The 25,616-nt window shown below is 44.4% G+C and overlaps 1 protein-coding gene across 1 annotated transcript; it reads left to right on the forward strand.

Moving 5' to 3' along the window:
- The first annotated feature begins 747 nt into the window (after positions 1-747).
- Positions 748-8,199, forward strand: LOC136503410 (uncharacterized). The gene is made up of 6 exons (XM_066498498.1): positions 748-970; positions 1,037-3,786; positions 3,877-4,291; positions 4,529-4,564; positions 5,153-5,848; positions 8,114-8,199. Exons 1-6 carry the CDS (start codon positions 748-750, stop codon positions 8,197-8,199), a joined length of 4,206 nt encoding a protein of 1,401 aa, XP_066354595.1.
- The last annotated feature ends 17,417 nt before the right edge of the window (positions 8,200-25,616 follow it).

Consider the following 25,616-nt stretch of genomic DNA (forward strand, 5'->3'; position numbering starts at 1 on the left):
GCTGAAAATTTTCTTTTCCACATCGTTCTAGTTGTTATCATTGATCTAATCATCAAATCGCTTGCTGCATGTACCCACCCATCCCACCCTTGTTCTGATCGTCATTGCTTGCTGCATATATATAAATCAAAAAAAAAACCCCACCCGTCCCACCCTTGTTTTCTAACCGCCACAAATTCCCCAACCGAGTTTCTTGTTTTTGTGCTGCGCCGTCCATCTTAGTTGATCCTTTTGTGCCCCTTTAGTTGAAAGTTGTGCTGCGTTTCTCACAAAGGTTAAAAGAAAAGATGTATATGGGTCAAAAGAAGGACTGAAAACAACGAGTTCTTGTTCAAAAAAAAAGGGAAAGAAAAGAAATAAAAGAGAATTGTGTTCAGCACACCACAAAGGGGTTTGGGCAGCGACAAGTTTCGGTTGGTGCAATTGGTGTTCATCTATCCACTTCCTACATCTTGTTCCTTTCTTTGAGCATCTTTTCCTTTATATTCAGCAACTTAGACTTGAGTTCTTGGATTATTATTCGGTTTTGCATTACTACATTTCAGTGCATTCCATTTACATATTACCCCACCAAGCTCCACTTAAAAGCACCGTGAGCTGTTGCACCGTAGTCTCTTCACTCTTCCACTACAGATTGCAGCCCCGGTTCTTGCTCTTTTCAGGGAGAGAAAGAACTTGTTTTGTAAGTGGTCAGGGAGTGATTCCACATATTCATTGTCCTATTATTTTTGTCTCCTTGTTACTAACATGGCTGATGATGAAGACTCTTTTTCCCATACTGTTTCTGCTCAAGAGATTCAGGAGGTGCGTGAACAAATGCGTCAATTGATGCAAGGAATGCAACAACTTCAGCAATCCATTCAGCAACAGCGTGGGGAACCTCCACCTCATGATAATGAGGATGATGATCACCATGGCGGTGGCGGTGCTGGTGGCCGTGGTGGTGGCCGTGGCCGAGGATTTGCTGCTGGTTTTGGTCGTGCATGACGTGTTCCTGTTGGTGATCCTACTGATTTTGATGTTGAAACGCATTCAGATTATAGTGCTGAACATGGAGGTGATCCTTATGGTCGCCGTGGTGGATATGATGATCATGGTGGTGACAACTTTGGCCGTTTTGGAGCCCGTGGTCGTTATGGTGATCACCGTCGGCGTCATCATGAACGACGTCACAATGATGATGGTTTGAGCAAGGTTAAAGTGTCCATTCCTCCATTCAACGGCAAGGAGAATGCTGATGATTATTTTGAATGGGAAACCAAAGTGGAGCAAATATTTGATTTGTATGAATACCCTGCTGAAAAGAAGGCAAAGCTTGCAGCCATTGAGTTCAAAGGCTATGCCATAACTTGGTGGAATCAGATCCGTACTGAATATCATAGAGTTGGGCATGATCGTATAACTTGGGAAGACATGAAGAGGGAAATGAGACGTCGTTTTGTTCCTGCATATTATTCTCGTGATCTACATTTGAAGCTGAAACGTCTTGTGCAAGGTACTCGCAGTGTTGATGAATATTTTCAAGAATTGGAAATGTGTGTACTTCGTACAGGGATAACTGAAGATGAGGAATCCACAATGGCTCGGTTTCTGGTTGGCCTCAATAAACCCATTGCTGATAAAGTGGATATGACAAACTACACATGTCTCACCGAGTTGGTTCATTTTGCAAAGAGGGCTGAAAGGCAAATTGCTACGTCTTACAAATACAATGCTTCATGGCGTCATTCCCAACAGCAAGGGGATGTCACGCCTCAATTCCAACAGCAAGGAGCTGCAATGCCCAAATCCTCATCTCGTGGAGCAAATAGATATCTTCCAACTTCTTCCAAACAATTGGATGTGAAAGGTAAAGCTGTGAGTTCAAGTCAGCCCACTTCTTCTACTGCAGCCACCCAACGCAAGACAAGCAAGATTGAGTGTTTTAAGTGTGGTGGTCATGGACATAAACAAGCTGAATGTCCCAATCGGCGTACCATTATTGCACTTGCTGATGGTTCTTATGATTCTCAAAGTGAAGAGGATGAAGAGTTTAACAATATATTTGCAGATCTAAATTTTGATACTTGTGAGTATTCAGCTGAGGATGGTACATTTGAGCTAGGTCTGAATTATTTAGCCATTCAACCTATTCCAACTTTTGCTCACAATAACATGCTACAAGATATTATTTCTCCATCTTCTGACGAGATTACTAGTGCTGATTTTGATGAGTTGCTTGCTGATTTTCCTGATTTGGAGCCTTCTACAATGAATACACCATCTCCTTCTTTGGTGGTTAGGAGAGTTCTTTCCACTCAGTTTGTTGCTGCTGAACAAGGACAACGCCATAATTTGTTTCAGTCCCGATGCAAAGTGAAAGGACAAGTGTGCCGTTTCATCATAGATGGTGGGAGCTGCAATAATATTGTTAGTGCTTTGCTTGTTGAGAAGCTTAGTTTGCAGCCACGTCGCCATCCACATCCATACCATATGCAATGGTTGAATAATTCCGGGACAGTTAAGGTTTCAGCCATGATTCGTTTGTCATTTTCCATTGGTGATTATCATGGAGAGGTTGATTGTGATATTGTCCCCATGCAAGCATGCCATTTGCTGCTTGGTCGGCCCTGGCAATTTGATGTGGATTTGGTGCATTTTGGACGGTCTAACAAACACACTTTCATTCACAATGACAAGAAGGTGGTTCTTATTCCATTATCTCCAGAGGAGATACATGCTTCAGATATGGCTCGCAAGAAAAGAGAGGAATCTGACAAAAGAAAATTGAGTGAGATCCCCAACACAAGTAAGGGAGAGAGTTCTAACCCATCCAGCCACATAAAGACTCCTGCCAATCCTAAACAGCCACGCCACACTGAGTGTCTCTTTGTGAGCAAGAGTGATATGAGAGAAGTGAGAAACACCACAGCCCCATTCTTTGTGCTCTTGCACAAGGAGGTCCTACTTTCAACTAATGATTTACCTTCATCGCTGCCTAGTGTTGTTCTTGATCTCTTACAGGACTTTGAAGATGTTTTTCCCGATGAGATACTAGCTGGACTTCCTCCACTCCGTGGAATTGAGCATCAAATTGATTTGGTACCAGGTGCTTCTCTTCCAAATCGTCCAGCCTACCGCACCAATCCCACAGAGACAAAGGAAATTCAGCGACAGGTAAAAGAGCTTTTGGACAAAGGGTATGTTCGTGAATCCTTATCACCATGTGCTGTTCCCATTCTTTTAGTTCCAAAGAAAGATGGCTCTTGGCGCATGTGTGTTGATTGTCGTGCTATCAATGCTATAACTGTTCGATATCGCCATCCCATTCCACGACTTGATGACATGTTAGATGAATTGAGTGGTTCCATCATTTTCACCAAGATTGATTTGCGTAGTGGCTATCATCAAATCCGCATGAAACTTGGTGATGAATGGAAAACAGCGTTCAAAACTAAAATTGGTCTCTATGAATGGCTTGTGATGCCATTTGGCTTGACAAATGCTCCTTCAACTTTTATGCGCTTAATGAACCATGTTTTACGAGCTTTCATTGGCAAGTTTGTAGTTGTTTATTTTGATGATATTCTGATCTATAGCAAATCATTTGATGAACATCTTGATCATATCCGTCAAGTACTTGCTGTTTTGAGGGAAGAGAAATTGTATGGCAACATTGCTAAGTGCACCTTTTGCACAAACCATGTTGTTTTCCTTGGCTTTGTTGTTTCCGCAGATGGTATTCAGGTTGATGAAGAGAAGGTTAAAGCAATAAAGGATTGGCCTACACCTACAAATGTGAGTCAAGTTCGAAGTTTTCATGGTCTTGCAGGTTTTTACAGGCGTTTTGTCAAAGATTTCAGCACCATCGCTGCACCCCTCAACAATTTGACAAAGAAGGATGTTCCATTCAAGTGGGGTGATGAACAAGACCAAGCCTTCAATGAGCTGAAAACAAAGCTTTGTGAAGCACCGCTGCTACAACTTCCTGATTTTGGTAAGACATTTGAGATCGAATGTGATGCAAGTGGTATTGGCATAGGAGGTGTACTACTTCAAGAAGGTAAACCTGTTGCCTACTTTTCTGAAAAGTTGAATGGTCCACATCTGAATTATTCTGTCTATGATAAAGAGCTTTATGCCTTAGTTCGAGTTTTGGAAGTTTGGCAACATTATTTGTTACCTAAAGAATTTGTCATCCATTCTGATCATGAAGCTTTGAAATATCTAAAAAGTCAAGGCAAACTGAACCGTAGACATGCTAAATGGATTGAGTTCATTGAAACATTTCCCTATGTTGTAAAACATAAGCGTGGAAAAGATAACATTGTTGCCGATGCCTTATCACGGAGATGTGGTTTGGTTACACAATTAGATACAAAAGTGCTTGGTTTGGAATCCATTAAAACACTCTATGCAGCTGATTCTGATTTTAAAGAACCTTTCTCTCATTGCATTGCTGGAAAAGGCTGGGACAAGTATTATGTGCATGATGGTTTTTTATTTCGGACTAACAAACTATGCATTCCAGCCTGTTCGATTCGTCAAGTTCTTTTGCAGGAAGCACATGCTGGTGGCTTAGCTGGTCATTTTGGCGTCAAAAAGACATTGGACATGCTCTCCGATCATTTCTTTTGGCCACATATGCGACGTGATGTCCAGCGACATGTTGCACGCTGCATAATCTGCTTGAAAGCTAAGTCCCGCCTTAATCCCCATGGTCTTTATACTCCATTACCAGTTCCGAATGTACCTTGGGAAGATATATCCATGGATTTTATTTTGGGGTTACCTCGGTCTCAGAGGGGGAGGGATTCTATCTTTGTTGTTGTTGACCGATTCTCTAAAATGGCACATTTTATTCCATGTCATAAGAACGACGATGCTTCACACATTGCTGATTTGTTTTTCAGGGAGATCGTTCGTTTACATGGAGTACCAAGGACTATTGTTTCAGACCGGGATACAAAATTTCTAAGCTATTTTTGGAAGACATTATGGGCTAAACTTGGTACAAAGTTGTTATTTTCCACCACTTGTCATCCGCAAACCGATGGGCAAACTGAAGTTGTCAACCGTACCTTGTCCACCATGTTGCGTGCTGTGTTGAAAAAGAATTTGAAGCAGTGGGAAGAATGCCTTCCACATGTTGAATTTGCTTATAACAGGGCAGTCCATTCCACAACAAACTTTTGTCCATTTGAAATTGTTTATGGGTTTAAACCGCATACTCCCATGGATCTTTTGCCTTTACCATTACAGGAACAAGTTAACTTGGATGCAGCAAAGAGATCAGATTTTCTCAAGAAGCTACATGATGAGACAAGAAGGAATATCGAGAAGAAATCAGCACAATATGCAAAGCAAGCGAACAAAGGTAAGAAGAAGGTTACATTCCAGCCCGGAGACCTCGTGTGGTTGCATCTACGCAAGGATCGATTTCCCCAACAGCGCAAGAGTAAGTTATCTCCTAGGGGTGATGGTCCGTTCAAGGTTTTACACAAGATAAATGATAATGCTTACAAAATTGAGCTGCCACCTGAATATTCCAATGTGAGTACAACATTCAATGTCAAAGACTTGCTTCCATTTGTTGGTGAGCCTGAGTCGAGGACGACTCCTTCTCAAGAGGGGGAGGCTAATGAGGACATTCCTAGCATTCACTCATCTTCAAATGAAACTCCACTTGATATAGCTGGTCCAATTACAAGAAGTAGAGCTAAACAATTGGAGAAGGAAATTCATTCTCAGGTGAACGCTAACCTTATGTTTAATAATCAGTTTATGTTGAATGAGCCTATGCTTTTGAGTTCTTGTTCCAATGTCCTTAGGAATGATGGAGTGTATGAACCAACATGGGATGAAGATGGATTCAAGCCTCTGGACATTTGAACCAAGAAGCCTATGGTGTGCAAGAATAAAATGGTGGTTCATCACCTTTGCATGGAAATGCAACCAGAAGCTAGATGACTGATACATGATACGAATTCCAAGCATCACCGCGGAGAGAATACAAGGAGTTAGACGGTGTTCTATATGTGGATGGAAGCGTCTTCAAGTCTACTTTCCAGCCCATCAAACGGCTCATTATTTCGACGTCCCAATAAAGAGTTATGCTCATTTTAGTAACTGCTATCAGAAGCTGAAAAGATGCGCGAACCAGCCACGAAATCCATTGGTGCATGCGCATGCTGCCATTTACTCCAAGTTGAACGTCCCTATCTCTATATATATCTTGTACTAGACAATGAAAGGTCAGATTTGGATTGGCTGAATTCAGAATACACAAACTCGTGGAGTTTTGTTTATGCGTGAGTCTTGAGAGGCTTGCAACACTTGTTCTTTCGATTCCTGAGGGAGTTGTAGAATGCCGAACTGCGGTTCACCCAGTTCGTGCCTTCACGTCTATAGGGCGTGATTGCGTGGGCTGTTTCGTCGGTACGTGGAAGGGTGATTGTCTCGGTAGTTCGTCGTGTGGACAGCCTCACGGTGCACTGCCTCTTCACCAGGTCACGCAACGACAAGTTATCAAGTTCATGGATCCTACGAGAAGATCGGGCCACACAACTTGCTACACGCTTGCATAGGCGTGTGCACATCAGCTCCCCATCCTTCCCCGGTTCGATCCGTACCGGTCTAGAGTCTCCTGGTGCACTGAATCGCCGGAACAAGTTCCGCCGACGAGCTTGATGGCCGCCAGCGATGGCAACCGCCGCGGAGGTCTTCTTCTCCGGTCGGCAGTGCCGCCCCTCCCTCCCGATCTAATCTGGTCCGTTCGGATTGGATCCAACCGTCCGAATCGCACCGTACCCCTTCGGGTGGCCTTTTGGCTAAAGAGCCCCTGGGTTCTTTAGATGTTGAACCCGCGGTCCAAAGTGGATTCCATAGAATACGCTTTCTCTTTTGGAAAACGTATTTTTCATTTAACAGATTCAAAAATCAAGTTCCATCTAATTACAGTTTTGCCACTACCTTTAATTGCTCATAACTTATTCGTTCTAACTCCAAATCGAACCATTCAACTTGCATTAGATTCGTATTTTCGAGATCTATCTGTTCATATAGTTTTTCACCATGTTTTTGAACTTTAAATTTCGAGTTTATATTTAATCTATTTCTTTAATAGGAAAACTTGTTTTAATCATAACTTTCTCGTCGTAATTCCGTTTTTCGTGATCCTCGCGTTTATATGATCGTAGTGACAAGTAGAATGTTTTTATACACTTTTCAAACTGTTTTATTTCTGGTGGTGTACTGTTCTAATTAAATCTATTTGTTTGCCTCGTGTATGATTGCTCGGATGATTGTATGCTGCTGCTTGGTGTTGTTGATCGAGTTCAGACGGTGAGGTTTACGTTGGTGAACAAGAGAACTTCTACGACTAGCAAGACCAGCAAGATTTTCAGGGGAACTTTGATCAAGGCAAGTATAGCTAAGGACCTTCCTTGTTGTCCTATTCATGATGCTCACTAAAATACATATGCATGTGTCTTCCTTGCTACCTATGGAAGGAATTCCTAGATTTTGAACACTCAGTTACCTTGTCACCTTGGGAGGTTTGCATTGGGTAGTTCTATTGCTAGTGCAACAAAACATGATCTTGAAACTTGATTAATGAATATGCTATAAACACATACAAGATGATTTTTTAGCAATAGAAGGACTTGTCTTGTAACTGATTATCCGGGATTAATGTACAGCTGTGAGGGCTATATGGCTCTGGCTCTAGTTATTTGAGAAACCCTTTTCTAGCTGGTTAGAGGTCTGCGAGTTGGGTATAGGACAGCCTCTGTCCTGTTGAGCCTAGCTTTGGAAGTGGCCTTTTATATTATTGGAAGGGGGGTTCCTATATCTGATGACCCTGCGACCCTGGCCGGTTAGACGAGTTCTTGGGTGGCTCTATATGGTTTCCGGTGTTTTGGGAGTAATTAACCCACTCATTTGGAAAACATGACTCACAGTGAAAGTGTACACCTCTGCGCAGAGTTAACAAACTGGTATACTAGCCGTGCTCACGGATACGAGCGGCCTTGGGACACTTACATAAGAGATGATGACTTTTACTTGTTAAGATGATCATTTATGTTAATTGTTTAAGATATTGATTATTCATGTTCATTGATTATGTGTTAAGGGATTATTGCTATCTTGATGTTAATAAATGCTAAACTTGATGATGACTTAAATGCTAACCGCAGTAAACCAGTGTCAGCTATTTGAGCCTCATGAACCCTTAGTTATCTTGTTAAGTACGACATGTACTTATGCCTTGCTTTATCTTTTATATTGGAAAAATCCCGGATGGGTAATAGATCCAGATTGGATTGAAGATTACCGTGACGAGTATTAGGCTTGGTGTTCACCAGTTGACGTCCCTGTTGGAGCTTCCGCCAGCGAGTTATCTTAGTAGCTATTATATCTATGTGTGAGACTATGTGATGAATAATTATTTGCTATGTAATAAATATTGTGATGGTACAATTTACAATTTGTCCACTTATGTGTGCGACCGTTCCTGGGGTGCACATAAGACTTTTATACATCCTCTTTTGTTCTTAAAATTGGGTGTGACATGTCATGAGCTTAGAAATCATTTTGGACGCACCCGATGGTACTCCTACGTGACGACGCTCAAGTGGAAGCTCGTTTTGGTCTATTTGGAGACAATGCTATTCTTGACATAAGATTGGTGCATAGTTTGCACCGAACGTACCATAGGCTCAGAATTCGTTTTCGACGCACGCAATGGAAGTCCTAGGTGACGTGTGTCATGTGGAATCTCGTTTTGGTCCGTTTGGAGACATTGTTAGTGTCACTGCAAGATAGGTGCACGGTTTGCGCCAAACGTCCTGTAGGATCATAAATCATTTTGGACGCACCCAATGGTGCTAATCTTGATGCAATATAGGTGCATGGTTTGTGCCGAACATACCATAGGCTCAGAAAAGATTTTGGAGGCACTAGATGGAACTCCTAGGTGACATGGGTCATATGGAATCTTGTTTCTGTCTGTTTGGAGACTGTTAGTGTCGGTGCAAGATAGGTGCACGGTTGGCGCCAATCGTACCATAGGCTCAGAAATCCTTTTGGACGCACCTGATGGTACTCCTAGGTGTTGAGACTCAAGTGGTACCTCGTTTCACTCCCATTGGAGATAGTGTAATCTTGACGCAAGATAGGTGCATGGTTTGCACCGAACGTACCATAGGCACATAAATCATTTTGGATGCACCCGATGGTACTCCAAGGTGACGAAGCTCAAGTGGTAGCTCGTTTTAGTCCATTTGGACATAGTGTAATCTTGACACAAGATAGGTGCACGGTTTGCACCGAACATACCATAGGCTTGGAAATCATTTTGGACGCACACAATGGAACTCCTATGTGACGTGGGTCATGTGGAATCTCGTTTTGGTCTGTTTGGAGACAGTGTTAGTGTCCGTGCAAGATAGGTGCACGGTTTGCACCAAACGTCCCATAGGATTAGAAATCATTTTGGACTCAACCAATGGTGCTAATCTTGACGCAAGATAGGTGCATGGTTTGCGCCAAACATACCATAGGCTCAGAAAATCCTTTTGGATGCACCCGAGGGCACTCCCAGGTGATGAGTCTCAAGTGGTAGCTCGTTTTGGTCAATTTGGACACAGTGTAATCTTGACGCAAGATAGGTGCACGGTTTGCACCGAACGTACCATAGGCACATTAATCATTTTGGATGCACCCAATGATACTCCAAGGTGACAAAACTTAAGTGGTAGCTCATTTTAGCCCATTTGAAGATAGTGTAATCTTGACACAAGATAGGTGCATGGTTTGCACTGAATGTACCATAGGCTCAGAAATCGTTTTGGACGCACGCAATGGAACTCCTAGGTGTTGTGGGTCATGTGGAATCTCGTTTCGGTCCATTTGGAGACAGTGTTAGTGTCAGTGTAAGATAGGTGCACGGTTTGCGCCAAATGTACCATATGCTCAAAATCATTTTGGATGCACCCGATGGTACTCCTAGGTGACGTGGGTCAAGTGGAAGCTCATTTCGGTCAATTTGGAGATATTGTAATCTTGATGCAAGATACTTGCACGGTTTGCACTGAACGTACCATAGGCACAAAAATTGGTTTGGATGCAACCGATGGTACTCCTTGGTGACGTCGGTCAAGTGGAAGTTCGTTTCGGTCCATTTGGAGATATTGTAATCTTGATGCAAGATACTTGCACGGTTTGCACCGAATGTACCATAGGCTTGGAAATTGTTTTGGATGCACGCAATGGAACTCCTAGGTGATGTGGGTCATGTGGAATCATGTTTTGGTCCATTTGGAGATAGTGTTAGTGTCAGTGCAAGATAGGTGCATGGTTTGCGCCAAATGTCCCATAGGATCAGAAATCGTTTTGGACGCAACCGATGCTACTCCTATGTGATGAGGCTAAAGTGGAAGCTCATTTCAGTCCATTTGGAGATAGAGCTAATCTTGACGTAAGATAGGTGCATGGTTCGCACTGAACGTACCATAGGCTCAGAAATCATTTTGGATGCACCTAATGCTACACCTAGGTGACGAGGCTCAAGTGGTAGCTCGTTTTTGTCCATTTGGAGATAGTGTAATCTTGACGCAAGATAGGTGCACGGTTTGCACCGAACGTACCATAGGCTCGAAAATCATTTTGGACACACGCAATAGAACTCCTAGGTGACGAGGCTCAAGTGGAAGCTCGTTTCGGTCCATTTGGAGACAGTGCTAATCTTGACATAAGATAGGTGCACAGAGTGCACCGAATGTACTATAGGCTCATAAATCATTTCGACGCACGCAATGGAACTCCTAGGTGACATCTGACATGTGGACTCTCATTTCAGTCCGTTTGGAGACAGTGTTAGTGTCACTGCAAGATAGGTGCATGGTTTGCGCCAAACGTCCCATAGGATCCGAAATAGTTTTGGACACACCCAATGGTGCTAATCTTGACGCAAGATAGGTACATGGTTTGCGCCGAACATACCATAGGCTCAGAAATCATTTTGGAGGCACCAGATGGAACACCTAGGTGACGTGGGTCATATGGAATATTGTTTTAGTCCGTTTGGAGACTATTAGTGTCGGTGCAAGATAGGTGCACGGTTGGCGCCAATCATACCATAGGCTCAGAAATCCTTTTGGACGCACCTGATGGTACTCCTGGTTGACGAGTCTCAAGTGGTAGCTCGTTGTAGTCCATTTGGAGATAGTGTAATCTTAACGCAAGATAGGTGCACGGTTTGCACCGAACGTACCATAGTCACATAAATCATTTTGGATGCACCCGATGGTACTCCAAGGTGATGAAGCTCAAGTGGTAGCTCGTTTTAGTCCATTTGGACATAGTGTATTCTTGACGCAAGATAGGTGCACGGTTTGCACCGAACGTACCATAGGCTCAAAAATCATTTTGGACGCACGCAATGGAACTCCTAGGTGACGTGGGTCATGTGGAATCTCATTTTGGTCCATTTGGAGACAGTGTTAGTGTACGTGCAAGATATGAGCACGGTTTGCGCCAAACATCCCATAAGATCATAAATCATTTTGGACTCACCCAGTGGTGCTAATCTTGACGCAAGATAGGTGCATGGTTTGCGCCGAACATACCATGGGCTCAGAAAATCATTTTGGAGGCACTAGAAGGAACTCCTTGGTGACGCGGGTCATATGGAATCTCATTTTGGTCCATTTGGAGACTGTTAGTGTCGGTGCAAGATAGGTGCACGGTTGGCGCCAAACGTACCATAGGCTCAGAAATCCTTTTGGACGCACCCAATGGCACTCCTAGGTGATGAGTCTCAAGTGGTAGCTCATTTCGATCAACTTGGAGATAGTGTAATCTTGACGCAAGATAGGTGCATGGTTTGCACCAAACGTACCATAGGCACATAAATCATTTTGGATGCACCCGATGGTACTCAAAGGTGACAAAGCTCAAGTGGTAGCTCATCTTAGCCCAATTGAAGATAGTGTAATCTTGACACAAGATAGGTGCACGGTTTGCACTGAACGTACCATAGGCACAAAAATCGGTTTGGATGAACCCAATGGTACTCCTAGGTGACGTGGGTCAAATCGAAGCTTGTTTCAGTCCATTTGGAGATATTGTAATCTTGATGCAAGATAGTTGCATGGTTTGCACCGAACATACCATAGGCTCAGAAATCATTTTGGACGCACACAATGGAACTCCTAGGTGACGTGGGTCATGTGGAATCTAGTTTTGGTCTATTTGGTGACAGTGTTTGTGTCAGTGCAAGATAGGTGCATGATTTGCGCCAAACATCCCATAGGATCAGAAATCATTTTGGAAGCAACTGATGGTACTCCTATGTGATGAGGCTCAAGTGGAAGCTCATTTCGGTCCATTTGGAGATAGTGCTAATCTTGACGCAAGATAGGTGCACGGTTCGCACCGAACGTACCATAGGCCCAGAAATCATTTTGGATGCAGCCAATGCTACACCTAGGTGACGAGGCTCAAGTGGTTGCTTGTTTTAGTCCATTTGGAGATAGTGTAATCTTGACGCAAGATAGGTGCATGGTTTGCACCGAACATACCATAGGCTCAGAAATCATTTTGGACACACGCAATGTAACTCCTAGGTGACGAGGCTCAAGTGGAAGCTCGTTTCGGTTCGTTTGGAGATAGTGTTAATCTTGACATAAGATAGGTGCACAGTTTGCACCGAACGTACCATAGGCTCAGAAATCATTTTCGACGCACACCAAGGAACTCCTAGGCGACGTGTGTCATGTGGAATCTTGTTTTGGTCAGTTTGGAGACAGTGTTAGTGTCATTGCAAGATAGGTGCACGATTTGCGCCAAATGTCCCATAGGATCAGAAATAATTTTGGACGCACCCAATGGTGCTAATCTTGACGCAAGATAGGTGCATTGTTTGTGCCGAACATACCATAGGCTCATAAATCATTTTGGAGGCACTAAACAGAACTCCTAGGTGACGTGGGTCATATGGAATCTTGTTTCGGTCCATTTGGATACTATTAGTGTCGGTGCAAGATAGGTGCATGGTTGGCGCCAAATGTACCATAGGCTCAGAAATCCTTTTGGACGCACCATATGGCACTCCTAGGTGATGAGTCTCAAGTGGTAGCTCGTTTTAGTCCATTTGGAGATAGTGTAAACTTGACGCAAGATAGGTGCACGATTTGCACCGAACGTACCATAGGCACATAAATCATTTTGGATGCAATCGATCGTACTCCAAGGTGACAAAGCTCAAGTGGTAGCTCGTTTTAGCCCATTTGAAGATAGTGTAATCTTGACACAAGATAGGTGCACGGTTTGCACTGAACGTACCATGGGCACAAAAATCAGTTTGGATGCACGCGATGGTACTCCTAGGTGACCAGGTCAAGTGGAAGCTCATTTTTGTCCATTTGGAGATATTGTAATCTTGATCCAAGATACTTGCTCGCTTTGCACCGAACATACCATAGGCTTAGAAATCATTTTGGACGCACACAATGGAACACCTAGGTGACGTGGGTCAAGTGGAATCACATTTCGGTCCATTTGGAGACAGTGTTAGTGTTAGTGCAAGATAGGTGCATGGTTTGCGCCAAACGTCCCATAGGATCAGAAATCGTTTTGGACGTAACCGATTGTACTCCTATGTGATGAGGCTAAAGAGGAAGCTCATTTCGGTCCATTTGTAGATAGTGCTAATCTTGATGCAAGATAGGTGAATGGTTCGCACCGAACATGCCATAGGCTCAAAAATCATTTTGGATGCACCCAATGGTACACCTAGGTGACGGGGCCCAAGTGGTAGCTCATTTGAGTCCATTGGGCGATAGTGTAATCTTGACGCAAGATAGGTGCTTGGTTTGCACCGAACGTACCATAGGTTCAGAAATCATTTTGGACACACACAATGTAACTCCTAGGTGACGAGACTCAAGTGGGAGCTCGTTTCGGTCCGTTTGGAGACAGTGCTAATCTTGACATAAGAGAGGTGCACAGTTTGCACCGAACGTACCATATGCTCAGAAATTTTTTTCGACGCACGCAATGGAACTCCTAGGCGACGTGTGTCATGTGGAATCTTGTTTCGGTCCGTTTGGAGACAGTGTTAGTGTCACTACAAGAAAGGTGCACGGTTTGCTCCAAACATCCCATAGGATCAGAAATCATTTTGGACGCACCCATTGGTGCTAATCTTGACGCAAGATAGGTACATGGTTTGCGCCGAACATACTATAGGCTCAGAAATCATTTTGGAGATGCCAGATGGAACTCCTAGGTGACGTGGGTCGTATGGAATCTTGTTTCGGTCCGTTTGGAGACTGTTAGTGTCGGTGCAAGATAGGAGCACGGTTGGCGCCAATCGTACCATAGGCTCAGAAATGCTTTTGGACGCACCCGATGGTACTCTTAGGTGATGAGTCTCAAGTGGTTGCTGATTTCAGTCCATTTGGAGATAGTGTAATCTTGACGCAACATAGGTGTTCGGTTTGCACTGAACATACCATAGGCTCAGAAATCATTTTGGACGCACGTAATGGAACTCCTAGGTCACGTGGGCCATGTGGAATCTCGTTTTGGTCTGTTTGGAAACAGTGTTAGTGTCCGTACAAGATAGAACCACAGTTTGCGCCAAACATGTCATAGGCTCAAAAATCGTTTGGGGTGCACCCGATGGTACTCCTACGTGACGATGCTCAAGTGGAAGCTCATTTCAATCCATTTGTAGATAGTGCTAATCTTGATGCAGGATAGGTGCACGGTTCGCACTGAATGTACCAAAGGCTTAGAAATCATTTTGGATGCACCCAATGCTACACCTAGGTGATGAGGCTCAAGTGGTAGCTCGTTTTAGTCCATTTGGCGAAAGTGTAATCTTGAAGCAAGATAGTTGCACGGTTTGCACCGAACGTACCATATGCTCAGAAATCATTTTGGACGCATGCAATGGAACTCCTAGGTGACGTGGGTCATATGGAATCTCGTTTCGGTCCATTTGGAGACAGTGTTAGTGTTAGTGCAATATGGGTGCACTGTTTGCACCAAACATGTCATAGGCTCAGAAATCATTTTGGACGCACCCGATGGTACTCGTACATGAAGAGGCTCATGTGGTAGCTCGTTTCAATCCATTTGGAGATAATGTAATCTTGACGCAAGATAGGTGCACGGTTTGCACCGAACGTACCATAGGCACATAAATTATTTTGGATGCACCCGATGGTACTCCAAGGTGACGAAGCTCAATTGGTAGCTCGTTTTAGTCCATTTGGACATAGTGCTAATCTTGACGCAAGATAGGTGCATGGTTTGCATCGAACCTACCATAGGCTCGGAAATCATTTTGGACGCATGCAATGGAACTCCTAGGTGACGTGTGTCATGTGGAATCTCGTTTCGGTCCATTTGGAGATAGTGTTAGTGTCACTGCAAGATAGGTGCATGGTTTGCGCCAAACGTCCCATAGGATCAGAAATCGTTTTGGACACACACAATGGTGCTAATCTTGATGCAAGATCGGTGCATGGTTTGTGCTGAACATACCATAGGCTCAGAAATCATTTTGGAGGCACCAGATGGAACTCCTAGGTGACGTGGGCCATATGGAATCTTGTTTCGGTCCATTTAGAGACTGTTAGTGTCGGTGCAAGATAGTTGCACGGTTGGCGCCAAACATACCATAGGCTCAGAAATCCTTTTGGACGCACCCGAGGGTACTCCTAGGTGATGAGTCTCAAGTGGTAGCTCGTTTCGGTCAATTTGGAGATAGTTTAATCTTGACGCAAGATAGGTGCACGGTTTGCACCGAACGTACCATAGGCACATAAATCATTTTGGATGCACCCGATGGTACTCCAAGGTGATGAAGCTCAAGTGGTAGCTCATTTTAGCCCGTTTGAAGATAGTGTAATCTTGACACAAGATAGGTGCACGGTTTGCACCGAACGTACCATAGGCATAGAAATTGGTTTGGATGCACCCGATGGTACTCCTAGGTGACCTGGGTCAAGTGGAAGCTCATTTCGGTCCATTTGGAGATAGTGCAAACTTGATGCACGGTAGTTGCATGGTTTGCACCGAATGTACCATATGCTTGGAAATCATTTTGGACGCACGCAATGGAACTCCTAGGTGACGTGGGTCATGTGGAATCTTGTTTCGGTCCATTTGGAGACAGTGTTAGTGTCAGTGCAATATAGGTGCATGGTTTGCGCCAAACATGTCGTAGGCTCAGAAATCGTTTTGGACGCACCCGATGGTAATCCTACGTGATGAGGCTCAAGTGGAAGCTCATTTTGGTCTATTAGGAGATAGTGCTAATCTTGACACAATATAAGTGCACGGTTTGCACCGAACGTACCATAGGCTCAAAAATCATTTTAGATGCACCCAATGCTACACCTAGGTGACGAGGCTCAAGTGGTAGCTCATTTTAGTCCATTTGGACATATTGTAATCTTGACGCAAGATAGGTGCACGGTTTGCTATGAATGTACCATAGGCTCAAAAATCATTTTGGACGCATGCAATGGAACTCCTAGGTGACGTGGGTAATATGGAATCTGGTTTTGGTCCGTTTGGAGACAGTGTTAGTGTCAGTGCAAGATAGGAGCACGGTTTGCGCCAAACAAGCCATAGGCTCAGAAATTGTTTTGGACGCACCCGATGGTACTCCGACGTGATGAGGCTTAACTGGAAGCTCATTTTGGTCCATTTGGAGATAGTGCTAATCTTGACAGAAGATAGGTGCATGGTTCGCACCTAATGTACCATAGGCTCAGAAATCATTTTGGATGCACCCAATGCTACACCTGGGTGACGAGGCTCAAGTAGTAGCTCGTTTAAGTCCATTTGGAGATAGTGTAATCTTGACGCAAGATAGGTGCATGGTTTGCACCGAATGTACCATAGGGTCAGAAATCATTTTGGACGCATGTAATGGAACTCCTAGGTGACGTGGGTCTTGTGGAATCTCGTTTGGGTCCATTTGGAGATAGTGTTAGTGTTAGTGCAAGATAGGTGCATGGTTTGCACCAAACATGTCATAGCCTCAGAAATCCTTTTGGACACACCCGATGGTACTCCTAGGTGACGAGGCTCAAGTGGTTGCTCATTTTGGTCTGTTTGGACATAGTGCTAATCTTGACACAAGATAGGTGCATGGTTCACATCGAATGTACCATAGGCTTAGAAATCATTTTGGATGCACCCAATGCTACACCTAGGTGACGAGGCTCAAGTGGTAGCTCGTTTTAGTCCATTTGGAGATAGTGTAATCTTGACGCAAGATAGGTGCACGGTTTGCACCAAATGTACATAGGCTTGAAAATCATTTTGGATGCACGTAATGGAACTCCTAGGTGATGTGGGTAATATGGAATCTCGTTTTGGTCTGTTTGGAGACAGTGTTAGTGTTAGTGCAAGATTGGAGCATGGTTTGTGCCAAACATGTCATAGGCTCAGAAATCATTTTGGACGCACCTGATGGTACTCCTACGTGACGAGGCTCAAGTGGAAGCTTATTTCGGTCCGTTTGTAGATAGTGCTAATCTTGACGCAAGATCGGTGCACGGTTCACACCGAATGTACCATAGGCTCAGAAATCATTTTGGATGCACCCAATGCTAAACATAGGTGACAAGGCTCAAGTGGTAGCTCATTTTAGTCCATTTGGAGATAGTGTAATCTTGACGCAAGATAGGTGCACGGTTTGCACCGAACGTACCATATGTTCGGAAATCGTTGTGGACGCACACAATGGAACTCCTAGGTGACGTGGGTCATATGAAATCTCGTTTTGGTCCATTTGGAGACTGTTAGTGTCGGTGCAAGATAGGTGCACTATTGGCGCCAATCATACCATAGGCTCAGAAATCCTTTTTTACGCACCCAATGGTACTCCTAGGTGATGAGTCTCAAGTGGTAGATCGTTTCAGTCCATTTGGAGATAGTGTAATCTTGACGCAAGATAGGTGCACGGTTTGCACCGAACGTACCATAGGCATAGAAATCGGTTTGGATGCACCCGATGGTACTCCTAGGTGACCTGGGTCAAGTGGAAGCTCATTTCGGTCCATTTGGAGATATTGCAAACTTGATGCAAGGTAGTTGCATGGTTTGCACTGAATGTACCATATGCTTGGAAATCATTTTGGACGCACGCAATGGGACTCCTAGGTGACGTGGGTCATGTGGAATCTTGTTTCAGTCCATTTGGAGACAGTGTTAGTGTTAGTGCAATATAGGTGCACGGTTTGCGCCAAACATGTCGTAGGCTCAGAAATCATTTTGGATGCACCCGATGGTAATCCTACGTGATGAGGCTCAAGTGGAAGCTCATTTTGGTCTGTTAGGAGATAATGCTAATCTTGACACAATATAAGTGCACGGTTTGCATCGAATGTACCATAGGCTCAAAAATCATTTTAGATGCACCCAATGCTACACCTAGGTGACAAGGCTCAAGTGGTAGCTCATTTTATCCATTTGGACATATTGTAATCTTGACGCAAGATAGGTGCACGGTTTGCTACGAACGTACCATAGGCTCAAAAATCATTTTGGACGCATGCAATGGAACTCCTAGGTGACGTGGGTAATATGGAATCTGGTTTTGGTCCGTTTGGAGACAGTGTTAGTGTCAGTGCAAGATAGGAGCACGGTTTGCGCCAAACAAGCCATAGGCTCAGAAATCGTTTTAGACGCACCCGATGGTACTCCGACGTGATGAGGCTTAACTGGAAGCTCATTTTGGTCCATTTGGAGATAGTGCTAATCTTGACAGAAGATAGGTGCACGGTTCGCACCTAATGTACCATAGACTTAGAGATCATTTTGGATGCACCCAATGCTACACCTGGGTGACGAGGCTCAAGTAGTAGCTCGTTTAAGTCCATTTGGAGATAGTGTAATCTTGACGCAAGATAGGTGCATGGTTTGCCCCGAATGTACCATAGGATCAGAAATCATTTTGGACGCACGTAATGGAACTCCTAGGTGACGTGGGTCTTGTGGAATCTCGTTTGGGTCCATTTGGAGATAGTGTTAGTGTTAGTGCAAGATAGGTGCATGGTTTGCGCCAAACATGTCATAGCCTCAGAAATCCTTTTGGACACACCCGATGGTACTCCTAGGTGACGAGGCTCGAGTGGTTGCTCGTTTTGGTCTGTTTGGACATAGTGCTAATCTTGACACAAGATAGGTGCATGGTTCACATCGAATGTACCATAGGCTTAGAAATCATTTTGGATGCACCCAATGCTACACCTAGGTGACGAGGCTCAAGTGGTAGCTCGTTTTAGTCCATTTGGAGATAGTGTAATCTTGACGCAAGATAGGTGCACGGTTTGCACCGAATGTACATAGGCTTGAAAATCGTTTTGGATGCACGTAATGGAACTTTTAGGTGATGTGGGTAATATGGAATCTCGTTTCGGTCTGTTTGGAGACAGTGTTAGTGTTAGTGCAAGATTGGAGCATGGTTTGTGCCAAACATGTCATAGGCTCAGAAATCATTTTGGACGCACCTGATGGTACTCCTACATGACGAGGCTCAAGTGGAAGCTTATTTCGGTCCATTTGTAGATAGTGCTAATCTTGACGCAAGATCGGTGCACGGTTCACACCGAATGTACCATTGGCTCAGAAATCATTTTGGATGCACCCAATGCTAAACATAGGTGACAAGGCTCAAGTGGTAGCTCATTTTAGTCCATTTGGAGATAGTGTAATCTTGACGCAAGATAGGTGCACGGTTTGCACCAAACGTACCATATGCTCAGAAATCGTTGTGGACGCACACAATGGAACTCCTAGGTGACGTGGGTCATATGAAATCTCGTTTCGGTCCATTTGGAGACTGTTAGTGTTGGTGCAAGATAGGTGCACTGTTGGCGCCAATCGTACCATAGGCTCAGAAATCCTTTTTTACGCACCCGATGGTACTCCTAGGTGATGAGTCTCAAGTGGTAGATCGTTTCAGTCCATTTGGAGATAGTGTAATCTTGACGCAAGATAGGTGCATGGTTTGCACCGAACGTACCATAGGCATAGAAATCGGTTTGGATGCACCCGATGGTACTCCTAGGTGACCTGGGTCAAGTGGAAGCTCATTTCGGTCCATTTGGAGATATTGCAAACTTGATGCAAGGTAGTTGCATGGTTTGCACTGAATGTACCATATGCTTGGAAATCATTTTGGATGCACGCAATGGGACTCCTAGGTGACGTGGGTCATGTGGAATCTTGTTTCAGTCCATTTGGAGACAGTGTTAGTGTCAGTGCAATATAGGTGCACGGTTTGCGCCAAACATGTTGTAGGCTCAGAAATCGTTTTGGACGCACCCGATGGTAATCCTACGTGATGAGGCTCAAGTGGAAGCTCATTTTGGTCTGTTAGGAGATAATGCTAATCTTGACACAATATAAGTGCACGGTTTGCATCGAATGTACCATAGGCTCAGAAATCATTTTAGATGCACCCAATGCTACACCTAGGTGACAAGGCTCAAGTGGTAGCTCATTTTATCCATTTGGACATATTGTAATCTTGACGCAAGATAGGTGCACGGTTTGCTATGAACATACCATAGGCTCAAAAATCATTTTGGACGCATGCAATGGAACTCCTAGGTGACGTGGGTAATATGGAATCTGGTTTTGGTCCGTTTGGAGACAGTGTTAGTGTTAGTGCAAGATAGGAGCACGGTTTGCGCCAAACAAGCCATAGGCTCAGAAATTGTTTTAGACGCACCCGATGGTACTCCGACGTGATGAGGCTTAACTGGAAGCTCATTTTGGTCCATTTGGAGATAGTGCTAATCTTGACAGAAGATAGGTGCACGGTTCGCACCTAATGTACCATAGACTCAGAAATCATTTTGGATGCACCCAATGCTACACCTGGGTGACGAGGCTCAAGTAGTAGCTCGTTTAAGTCCATTTGGAGATAGTGTAATCTTGACGCAAGATAGGTGCATGGTTTGCCCCAAATGTACCATAGGATCAGAAATCATTTTAGACGCACGTAATGGAACTCCTAGGTGACGTGGGTCTTGTGGAATCTCGTTTGGGTCCATTTGGAGATAGTGTTAGTGTTAGTGCAAGATAGGTGCATGGTTTGCGCCAAACATGTCATAGCCTCAGAAATCCTTTTGGACACACCCGATGGTACTCCTAGGTGACGAGGCTCGAGTGGTTGCTCGTTTTGGTCTGTTTGGACAAAGTGCTAATCTTGACACAAGATAGGTGCATGGTTCACATCGAATGTACCATAGGCTTAGAAATCATTTTGGATGCACCCAATGCTACACCTAGGTGATGAGGCTCAAGTGGTAGCTCGTTTTAGTCCATTTGGAGATAGTGTAATCTTGACGCAAGATAGGTGCACGGTTTGCACCGAATGTACATAGGCTTGAAAATCGTTTTGGATGCACGTAATGGAACTCCTAGGTGATGTGGGTAATATGGAATCTCGTTTCGGTCTGTTTGGAGACAGTGTTAGTGTTAGTGCAAGATTGGAGCATGGTTTACGCCAAACATGTCATAGGCTCAGAAATCATTTTGGACGCACCTGATGGTACTCCTACGTGACGAGGCTCAAGTGGAAGCTTATTTCAGTCCATTTGGAGATAGTGCTAATCTTGATGCAAGATCGGTGCACGGTTCACACCGAATGTACCATAGGCTCAGAAATCATTTTGGATGCACCCAATGCTAAACATAGGTGACAAGGCTCAAGTGGTAGCTCATTTTAGTCCATTTGGAGATAGTGCAATCTTGACGCAAGATAGGTGCACGGTTTGCACCGAACGTACCATACGCTCGGAAATCATTGTGGACGCACGCAATGGAACTCCTAGGTGACGTGGGTCATATGAAATCTCGTTTCGGTCCATTTGGAGACAGTTAGTGTCGGTGCAAGATAGGTGCACGGTTGGCGCCAATCGTACCATAGGCTCAGAAATCCTTTTTTACACACCCGATGGTACTCCTAGGTGATGAGTCGCAAGTGGTAGATCGTTTCAGTCCATTTGGAGATAGTGTAATCTTGATGCAAGATAGGTGCACGGTTTGCACCGAACGTACCATAGGCACATAAATCATTTTGGAGATACCCGATGGTACTCCAAGGTGATGAAGCTCAAGTGGTAGCTCGTTTTAGCCCATTTGAAGATAGTGCAATCTTGACATAAGATAGGTGCACGGTTTGCACTGAACATACCATAGGCACAAAAATCAGTTTGGATAAACCCGATGGTACTCCTAAGTGACGTGGGTCAAGTGGAAGCTCGTTTAGGTGCATTTGGAGATATTGTAATCTTGATGCTAGATAGTTGCACGGTTTGCACCGAACATACCATAGGATCGGAAATCATTTTGGATGCACGCAATGGAACTCCTTGGTGACGTGGGTAATGTGGAATCTCATTTCTGTCCATTTGGAGATAGTGTTTGTGCGGTGCAAGATAAGTGCACGGTTTGCGCCAAACATCCCATAGGATCAGAAATCGTTTTGGACACAACCGATGGTACTCCTATGTGATGAGGCTCAAGTGGAAGCTCATTTCGGTCTGTTTGGAGATAGTGCTAATCTTGATGCAAGATAGGTGCACGGTTCGCACCGAAGGTACCATAGGCTCAGAAATCATTTTGGATGCACCCAATGCTACACATAGGTGACGAGGGTCAAGTGGTAGCTCGTTTTAGACCATTTGGAGATAGTGTAATCTTGACGCAAGATAGGTGCACGGTTTGCACCGAACGTACCATTGGCTCAAAAATCATTTTGGACACACGCAATAGAACTCCTAGGTGACGAGGCTCAAGTGGAAGCTCGTTTCGGTCCATTTGGAGACAGTGCTAATCTTGACATAAGATAGGTGCACAGAGTGCACTGAATGTACTATAGGCTCATAAATCATTTTCGACGCACGCAATGGAACTCCTAGGTGACGTCTGACATGTGGAATCTCGTTTTGGTCTGTTTAGAGACAGTGTTAGTGTCACTACAAGATAGGTGCATGGTTTGCGCCAAACGTCCCATAGGATCAGAAATTGTTTTGGACACACCCAATGGTGCTAATCTTGATGCAAGATAGGTGCATGGTTTGCACCAAACATACCATAGGCTCACAAATTGTTTTGGAGGCACCAGATGGAACTCCTAGGTGATGTGGACCATATGGAATCTTGTTTTGGTCCATTTGGAGACAGTTAGTGTCGGTGCAAGATAGGTGCACGGTTGGCGCCAATCGTACCATAGGCTCAGAAATCCTTTTGGACGCACCCGATGGTACTCCTAGGTGATGAGTCTCAAGTGGTAGCTCGTTTTAGTCCATTTGGAGATAGTGTAATCTTAACGCAAGATAGGTGCATGATTTGCACCTAACATACCATAGGCACATAAATCATTTTGGATGCACCCAGTGGTATTCCAAGGTGACGAAGCTCAAGTCGTAGCTCATTTTAGCCCGTTTGAAGATAGTGTAATCTTGACACAAGTTAGGTGCACGGTTTGCACCAAACGTTCCATAGGCACAGAAATTGGTTTGGATGCACCCGATGGTACTCCTAGGCGACGTGGGTCAAGTGGAAGCTCGTTTCGGTCCATTTGGAGATATTGCAATCTTGATGCAAGGTAGCTGCATGATTTGCACCGAACATGCCATATGCTCGGAAATCATTTTGGACACACGCAATGGAACTCCTAGGTCACTTGGGTTATGTGGAATCTCGTTTTGGTCCATTTGGAGACAGTGTTAGTGTCAGTGCAATATAGGTGCATGGTTTGTGCCAAACATGTCGTAGGCTCAGAAATTGTTTTGGACGCACTCGATGGTACTCCTACGTGAAGAGGCTCAAGTGGAAGCTCATTTTGGTCCATTTGGAGATAGTGCTAATCTTGACAGAAGATAGGTGCACGGTTCGCACCGAACGTACCATAGGCTCAGAAATCATTTTCGATGCACCCAATGCTACACCTAGGTGACGAGCCTCAAGTGGTAGCTTGTTTTAGTCCATTTGGACATAGTGTAATCTTGATGCAAGATAGGTGCACGGTTTGCACCGAACGTACCATAGGCTCAGAAATCATTTTGGATGCACACAATGGAACTCCTAGGTGACGTGGGTCATATGGAATCTTGTTTCGGTCCATTTGGGGACATTGTTAGTGTCAGTGCAAGATAGGAGCACGGTTTGCACCAAACATGTCATAGGCTCAGAAATCGGTTTGGACGCACCCAATGGTACTCCTACGTGACGTGGCTTAAGTGGAAGCTCATTTCAGTGTGTTTGGAGATAGTGCTAATCTTGAGGCAAGATAGGTGCACGGTTTGCATCGAATGTACCATATGCTCATAAATTATTTTGAATGCATGCAATGTTACACCTAGGTGACAAGGCTCAAGTGGTAGCTTGTTTTAGTTCATTTGGAGATAGTGCAATCTTGACGCAAGATAGGTGCATGGTTTCCACTGAACGTACCATAGGCTTAAAAATCATTTTGGACGCACGCAATGGAACTCCTAGGTGACGTGGGTAATATGGAATCTCGTTTCGGTCCGTTTGGAGATAGTGTTAGTGTCAGTGCAAGATAGGAGCACGGTTTGCGCCAAACATGTCATAGGCTCAGAAATCGTTTTGGATGCACCCGATGGTACTCCTACGTGACGAGGCTAAAGTGGAAGCTCATTTCGGTCTGTTTGGAGATAGTGCTAATCTTGACGCAAGATAGGTGCCGGTTCGCACCGAATGTACCATAGGCTCAGAAATCATTTTGGATGCACCCAATGCTACATCTTGGTGACGAGGCTCAAGTGGTAGCTCATTTTAGTCCATTTGGAGATAGTGTAATCTTGTTGCAAGGTAGGTGCACGGTTCGCACCGAACGTACCATACGCTCGAAAATTGTTTTGGACGCATGCAATGGAACTCCTAGGTGATGTGGGCCATATGGAATCTTGTTTCGGTCCGTTTGGAGACTGTTAGTGTCGGTGCAGGATAGGTGCACCGTTGGCGCCAAACGTACCATAGGCTCAGAAATCCTTTTGGATGCACCCGATGGCACTCCTAGGTGATGAGTCTCAAGTGGTAGCTCGTTTTGGTCAATTTGGAGATAGTGTAATCTTGACGCAAGATAGGTGCACGGTTTGCACGAACGTACCATAGGCACATAAATCATTTTGGATGCACCCGATGGTACTCCAAGGTGACGAAGCTCAAGTGGTAGCTTGTTTTAGCCTACTTGAAGATAGTGTAATCTTGACACAAGATATGTGCATGGTTTCCACCGAACATACCATAGGCACAGAAATTGGTTTGGATGCACCCGATGGTACCCCTAGGTGACATGGGTCAAGTGGAAGCTTGTTTCGGTCGATTTGGAGATATTGCAATCTTGATGCAGGGTAGTTGCATGGTTTGCACCGAACGTACCATATGCTCGAAAATTGTTTTGGACACACGCAATGGAACTCCTAGGTGACGTCGGTCATGTGGAATCTTGTTTCGGTCCATTTGGAGACAGTGTTAGTGTTAGTGCAATATGGGTGCACGGTTTGCGCCAAACATGTCATAGGCTCAGAAATCATTTTGGACGCACCCGATGGTACTCCTATGTG

This window comes from Miscanthus floridulus, chromosome 14 (assembly GCF_019320115.1).
Source record: "Miscanthus floridulus cultivar M001 chromosome 14, ASM1932011v1, whole genome shotgun sequence".
Taxonomy (NCBI): domain Eukaryota; kingdom Viridiplantae; phylum Streptophyta; class Magnoliopsida; order Poales; family Poaceae; genus Miscanthus; species Miscanthus floridulus.